Genomic DNA, 8,139 nt, shown 5'->3' on the forward strand with positions numbered 1-8,139 from the left:
AGTGTAAATCTGTGTTCACACCTCTTGTTTCATCAGAGAAGTTATGCAAAGATGATGGCAGTGGTTCAGCAAGTGAGGAACAGTATCGAAGAATTATGGGAAGTTTGTTGTATCTCACAGCTACTCGACCAGATATAATGTATGCTGCAAGCCTTCTAGCTCGATTCATGCACTGTCCTACAAACAAACACTTTGGAACAGCCAAAAGAGTGCTTAGATACATCAAGGGAACATTAGACTATGGTCTGGAGTATGTAAAAGGAAAGAATGCAATGTTAATCGGATTTTGTGATAGTGATTGGGGAGGATCTGTTGATGACAGCAAAAGTACTTCTGGTTATGCATTTTCTTTTGGCAGTGGAGTGTTCTCGTGGGCCTCTGTGAAGCAGAATTGTGTAGCACTCTCTACTGCAGAAGCAGAGTACATCAGTGCCTCTGAAGCAACTGCTCAAGCCATTTGGCTTAGATTTGTACTTGAAGATTTTGGTGAGATACAAATTGAAGCAACTCCAGTGCACTGTGACAATACAGCTGCAATTGCAATAACTAAGAATCCAATTTTTCATCAGAAAACCAAGCACATTAACATAAGGTATCATTTCATCAAGAATGCACTCCAGGAAGGGATAATTGATTTGGTGTACTGTCCAACAAATGAGCAGGTGGCAGACATATTCACTAAGGCTTTAACAAAGGATCGGTTCAACTATCTCAGGGAAATGCTTGGAGTGAAATCAACTCAAAACTTAAAGGGGAGTGTTGAATTATAAGTGTTGAGCTGAAAAGTTTAGAATAAGATTGTTTAAATTGGTGTATTCACTTGTGCAAAATAATGCCAAGTGTAAAGTTCTGTTTTGTAAAAGGCCATGAGTGCCATGTGTTGGTTGATCCATGTAATTAGGTAGATGAGTGACTAAGATGAAATGTAGTGTATGTGTGGTCCCAAGTTGGCCAACAGTTATGTAAAAGCATGTGCTTCGTGCTCTTTCAAATACACAGAAAATATTCCTCTGCAACTTTGACAGAGAGAAAAGAAACCATTCAGCTTCCTCTGTGTTCCTTGTTTTGTTCTCCGTCCAACTCTCTTTCTCTAGATCAAAACCCGTGAATTCATCTACACTAACAACTTCTTCACTCTTGTGCTTTCAAAAAGGATTACCAAACTCTCAATGGGACAAGCGTATATCAAAACCAGACAGTAATAAAAATCACACCGAGAGAAGGGACCATATCAGTTTATATATGCATGTGATAATATCTTCCTCCCATCAAGGAAGAAGTTACCATCAGCTACAATTTCACTGTCTAATTCAAAGTGAATTCAAATCTCATTAGTTTCCCTCCAATACTTTTAAGTCCGGAAACAATGTTAATACATCAGTTAGGCTTTATTTAATATATATAACTCACTTAGCTTATAATTTTACACTTCTTATATGTTTGATGAAACTCACATTAAAGTTTCTTACGTATAAAAGTGTTGTGCTTATAGAGTTTCACACCGTCTGCCAAGAAAAGAGTTATTCACACGGTGCCTTCGATGAGTTATTCACACTATTTTATCGTTGATTTAGACTTTAGACCTAGTCCAGTGACGGTGTTGGGCATGTGCAATAGGTTCTTCGCACGGTGTCTTCAATCTTAAAGGCCCCTATAAGATGAAATCAATACATACATACCATTTTGGTTTGTCATAAAAAAAATTTCATCTTTGAGAAATTTTCTGAGTTCTTTATATGACCTCCATATATATGCATAAGACATCACTAGTTTGGTTCTACCGGCTTTGCTCTAAAATATTGTGTTTTTAGCTATTTAATCTTACTTTTATAATTTTTGTTGAATTGAACTATATATAATACGCATAGTTCAAGATTCTAATGAATAGGGTGTTCAGTTTCTATTCATGCGTCCTAAAATTTTTTATACAAAGACCCATTTATTATCTTTCGCGCTAGAGGCAGTCGGCCTTGACCTAATCATTGTGTTCTCTTGAGTGACGCAACTCACTCACAATTCACACCTCTTCGACCGATGATGTGGATCGTGTACTTTCGAGCAGTACTTGAATAAGATTACTCTTTTTCTATTAAACCCCAGATTATCTGGTCCAGTCTTAGGTACATTATACACATAGGTACTGTTTTATGTAACTGTACCTAATCAAAGTAGCTAAAAATTAAAAAAATTAAAAAAAAATCTATAGCATAAATCAAAACTTTAATCTAACGCAAGTGTTCAGTCAATAAAGCACCTAACTATATATTAATGCCCATATTCTAAACAAGTCTTTTGAGCACAATTCGTAATTTCATAATGCTGTGTTTGCCTTACTTAGACTAGCAAACCTCTTTAACTCTTTTTCCTTTAGGATAAAGATTGGTGCCAACATTACATAATTGTATCAAAATCATTGCCTTTATCCAATGATAGAGGCGTGATTTAGTGATAATATGTTGCCCTAGCAATCTGAATTTGACTGGCGTACAACTTGTTGATGCATGTAGGGATAAGGATAACACAGCGATGACTATACGCAAACCTACCAAAACAAATGTTAACTTTCATATCTTAAGACCTACTTCAATCCTTGGAGTGAAATTCAAATTTTAAGTTTTAAACCTACTCCAACTCGTTTCAATCCTTAGGTTAAATATGAGTTTTAACCCAAAACTCATTCATGTGGGAAATTAAAGTCAAAATTCCTTTCTGAATTAGTGAGTTGTTCCACCATAATGTGTATTTATATTTTAGTTTTATATTTATAAATTTATTGGATCCAATAGTTTTGTAACTGGAGTATTATTTTTTAATAGCGGACGATTTTTTAGTAAGGAAGAAAATGACAAAGAAACTAGAAGGAAAAAACTATCGGAAAGTATGAAAGATTATGCAAATTTTTTAGCAAAAGTACGATAAAAATTTGTGTAATCCCGGTAGTGTTTGAAGGATTACGCAAATTCTTATCTTACCTTTTGATTGCTAACTCGATATAAAGTTTTTAGTTTCTGGGGTCACTTTCGTATTCCTAATATTCATGATACACGTTAGCAACATCTTCTCTTAAATTTGTGGGTGCTTTAGAGATATATTCTTAATTACCACTCCTATTTTCTTTGACATAACCCCATATATTTTAAATCATCCAAATAAAACCTAAAATTCAAATAAGACGCCAATGCTATGTAGATAAAAAAGTGACCTATTGATACAGAGCACAACAAAAAGAAATGAAATAAAATAAAATGGGCACTAAAATTTAGGGTCCATTATCTCCTAGTGAGACCTTTGCGTATCAATAGGCTAAGGAGGACCACAATCAATCGATTGGACGGTAGAAATGAGACAAGAAGATGCACACCTTCATTGAAATTGTAAAGCGATAAAGGGCGAACGATGCACACCGTCCAGAACAGTGGAGGACAAAACCGGCCCCAACGATGCGAGACGATGCCGTCAACGATGCAGTCAAGAACAGCTGCGACGCTGCCAAAATCAACGATGGAATGACAACTAAGGCGCCTTAGAGTGAAGGGGGACGATGGCGGCAAGAGCCTGACGACGTCGTGTCGAAACTAAATTACAAGTTCTATTTATAGAGCAATAAACCTAAGAAACCCTAATGCGTAAATGCCAAAAATACCCTACTACAAAATCAAATCAAATCTCTAATTAATTTCCTAAATAAACCTAATAAATTCCAACACCCTCCGTCAAACTCATGGCGGTATACGACATGAGTTTGCCAACAGACGATGTGGATGCAAGCTTTGTTATGCTAACTTCCGATGCCAATTCAATACAAAATTCCATCGGTGCAAGTGCAAGATTCCAATGCCAGTGCCAGTGCACGATTCCAATGCCAGTGCCAGTGCACGATTCCAATGCCAGTGCAAGATTTCCATGCCAGTGCAAGATTCCAATGCCAGTACCAGTGCAAATGTCGATGCCGATGCCGAACAAACAAACAAAAAATCCAACCAAATATTTTTTTTCCTTTTGCCCGCATGGGCCTTAAACTAACAGCAAAACAAAAAAATCCAAACAATAAACAATTTTTTTTTTCCTCTTTTTTTTTTTTTTTTTTCATCCTTCTTCCTTCCTTTTTTTCCTTCTGTGCGAACCACCAACATCAGTCTTTCTTTTTTTTCCTTTTCTTTTCTCCTTCCCTTCAACCTTTGTTTCTAGGCATTGGTTTTCACCAGAACAAACATGCAAAACACGCATGTCTCAAACAAACAGCCAATTTTTTTTCCTTTCCTTCTTCCACGCATACAAACTTATTCGCAATGCAGCTGCAAACGGTCGGATTTGTGCAGGGATTCAGATGGTGGTTGTGCAAGGCAGAGACAAAGTTGATCCAAGTGGTTCTCAGGTCTAGGCTTCATAAAAAATCACGAAGGTGGTCGATCTGGTGCAGAACGGTGCGGGATGCGGATCAGGTGTAGAAGTATAGGACAAGAACAAACGACGAACAATATGAACAACGAATCTAAACTGAAAAAACACAGCGGAAGACGGCAATCTACAAACAAATTGATATCAAACTGATACCTAACAAACAGACAAACAAAACTGATTCAAACAAATTGACACTAATCAAGAACAGATTAAATCCTGAAGGATCGAACCTGCTCTGATACCAAGTTGAATATCAGAGTGCGGAACAAATAAGACTATAAAATAATAAGAATTTTATTGAACAAACTGAGAATGCCGAGACGGCTACAAAACCCTAAGAGACTACATTGTGACTCACTTACTCTCAAATTAAATTACAAGCTCTATTTATAGAGCAATAAACCTAAGAAACCCTAATGCGTAAATGCCAAAAATACCCTACTACAAAATCAAATCAAATCTCTAATTAATTTCCTAAATAAACCTAATAAATTCCAACAGTACGTACATTATTTTCCTAGCCTAGAGTAAAAAGTGGTGACGTTAACCCTCAAGTTCAACTTAGCCACCAAAGGAACAATGCTTATCAACCTCCCCAACCACCAAGAGAAAATTTTCATTATGACGGAAATATAGATGGTACACCACGTGTTTTTATATAAGTGGTGAGAAATTGTATTTTTTTTTTAAGTTATTAACTTTTTAACACACATATTTCACCATTAATATAATGATACATAATGTACCATTTCGTGTTCTAATCACACTAAAAAATCTCTCCAAGCACCAATTAACTCATGCTCTGGCAACATGCAATGCAATAATTCAAGTAACCGAAAGAAAAAAAATGAAAATCAAAGCAAACCCTACTTTTTAAGCAATCTAGGAAAAATCCAAATTTTGACTGTGATCACTCACAAGTACGTATATCAGAAAACGACAAGGGCAAAGGTGGCAAACGGATGGGTGTGTACGTATCTTTCTTGCTGCCATTGTTGTTGAGTATTTAATAAATGAGAAATGACGACTTTTCGAAGCCAAAAAAGGAGGGAACTTCTATAGTTCCGATGGCTAAAACACAAAAAGAGAGGACAGGGAAAGGAATACTTATATATGTTTTCGGTTTAAAGTTTTGATTGTTAAACAATTATTAAAACTATGATTGAAAATTTTTTTCACTTATTTTAAATTTGACTCGCATAGATAACGATGACGTAAAATATTTGAATTAGGTTTGATTCTTAGTTAATAGTTATCTCATTTTGTGACCAAGCTAAATCCTTATTCTTTTAAGTACATTGTTCATTCCCGCTTAAAATAAAATATTATTGTATTAATAAATAAAAAAATAGAAAGAAAATAATTTATCATTCTCATTGTTACCCCAGTGATTGAGGGATCACGGGTGGCCCATTTTGGCTGCCCTTTCCTCCCAAGTAGTTTCGTTCTTAATATATTTTTTCTTTTTGATAAGGTATAATGAACCCTACTGCTAATAACAACACCAAAACAAAAAGTAAAGAGATAAAAATTTAAAATGTTATGCACGACAAATGACACAATGTTATATATATATATATATATATATATATATATATATATATATATATATTATATAATGTGTGTGTGTGTGTATATATTACATTATATACCTTACAAAATCCCACTTTGGTTCTATAAAAAGAACCTCAAACACGATTCATCTCAAGCTTCAATCATATAAGCAAACTAACACTTCTTATCCAAGTCTCATTTGATTGATATATGGCTGACGGTGACCAACACCATCAAAACCAATCCCAAGTGGTAGTGGTCATGGTGCCCTTGCCAGCCCAAGGCCACCTCAACCAACTCCTACACCTCTCTCGCCTCATCTCCGCCTACAATATCCCCGTCCACTACGTTGGCGCCGCCACTCACAACCGCCAAGTCAAGCTCCGAGCCCACTGTTGGGATCAAGCCAAGCTCCAATTTCATGACTTTCCAACCCCACCTTTCCTCTCCCCTCCTCCTAACCCCAAAGCCACAAACAAGTTCCCCTCTCATCTCCAACCCTCCTTTAAAGCCACCGCCCACCTCCGCCAGCCAGTGGCGAAGCTCTTACGTGAGTTGTCACCCAAAGCAAGAAGAGTCATCGTCATCCACGACTCCATGATGGCTTCAGTCATTCAAGATGTTGCTTCTATACCAAATGGAGAGTCCTACACTTTTCACTCCGTCTCTGCCTTTACCATTTTTTTGTACCTGTGGGAAGTAATCGGAATGCCGAAAAAGCTCGAGAAGCTCGAAGTCAAGCTCCCAGACGGCATCCCGTCTCTTGAAGGTTGTTTCACTATTGAGTTCATGAATTTCCTTGGTGAACAACATGAACACCAAAAGTTGATGAACGCAGGGAACCTTCACAACACCAGTAGAACCATTGAAGGACCATACATAGATTTACTAAACAGGATTGGTCAGCAGAAGCATTGGGCCATAGGGCCATTCAACCCTACTACGGTTGCAAACCCTAATAATAATTCAAATGGTAGTAGGCACAAGTGTTTGGAATGGTTGGACAAACAAGAACAAAGTTCAGTGATGTATGTGTCTTTTGGGACAACCACAGCCATGAAAGATGAGCAAATTCAAGAGCTGGCAATTGGGTTGGAGGAAAGCAAGCAAAAGTTCATTTGGGTTTTGAGGGATGCTGATAAAGGTGACCTTTTCAGTGATGGGGAGGTGAGAAGGGCTGAGCTGCCACGAGGGTATGAAGAGAAAGTGAAAGGTAGGGGATTAGTGGTTCGAGACTGGGCCCCACAGCTGGATATCCTATCCCACAAATCAACAGGAGGGTTTCTGAGTCACTGTGGGTGGAACTCATGCATAGAGAGCATCACCATGGGGGTCCCTATAGCAGCTTGGCCAATGCACTCTGACCAACCAAGGAATACTGTTTTGATCACAAAGTTGCTTGGAGTTGGTTTTGTTATGAGGCATTGGGATAAGAGGGATGAGCTTGTCACGTCACAGAGCATTAAAAATGGTGTGCAGAAATTTATGTGGTCAGAAGAAGGGGATGAGATAAGGAAGAGGGCGGCGGAGTTGGGGGCTGACGTCCGCCAGTCGAGGGTTGAAGGTGGAGCTTCTCACATGGAGTTTTCTTCTTTTATTGCTCATATCACTAGATAATAGTATTTGTGCATTAATTCATCGTTTCATAGCTCGAGCAAAATTTAAGAATCTCAACCTCCTCCTTTCGACTTTTTAAGTGTTTCCCTTACCAGAAGAAGAAGAACCCTATCTCGAGAGAAGAAGAAGAACCATATGCGTTGGCAGGCACTACCTCTATTAGAAAAATGGTATAAATGATAGTACAAATAGATGGTAAGTGTGATATTACTTTTTTCAATAATAAAAAATAAACAAGTAACGATTTTATTTTATTATAAATATATATTTTATATAAGCTTTTTAGCTAAAATGGTCCATGAGATTTGTATAACTCATCACTTTTGTCCCTAAGATTGAAATCGATAGAATTGATCCCTAAGTTTGTCTACAATCAATCATTTGGGTCATTCCATATAAAATCTCCATTAAATAAGGATAAAATGACAAAAATACCCTCAATTTTTGTCAAATCATTTTGGCCTATTGTTTATTATATTGAGGGTAATTTTATCATTTTGATCCTTATTTAACATATTTTTTTCACCGAATGACCAAAATGATTGATGATGGACAATCTCATGGACC

The 8,139-nt window shown here is 37.1% G+C and overlaps 1 protein-coding gene across 1 annotated transcript; it reads left to right on the forward strand.

Annotated features, from left to right (window-relative positions):
* The first annotated feature begins 6,060 nt into the window (after positions 1-6,060).
* On the forward strand, positions 6,061-7,833 carry LOC126600697 (zeatin O-glucosyltransferase-like). Its single transcript, XM_050267313.1, has one exon. It carries the CDS (start codon positions 6,166-6,168, stop codon positions 7,570-7,572), a length of 1,407 nt encoding a protein of 468 aa, XP_050123270.1. The 5' UTR covers positions 6,061-6,165; the 3' UTR covers positions 7,573-7,833.
* The last annotated feature ends 306 nt before the right edge of the window (positions 7,834-8,139 follow it).

The sequence above is a fragment of the Malus sylvestris genome, chromosome 14, assembly GCF_916048215.2.
Source record: "Malus sylvestris chromosome 14, drMalSylv7.2, whole genome shotgun sequence".
NCBI lineage: Eukaryota > Viridiplantae > Streptophyta > Magnoliopsida > Rosales > Rosaceae > Malus > Malus sylvestris.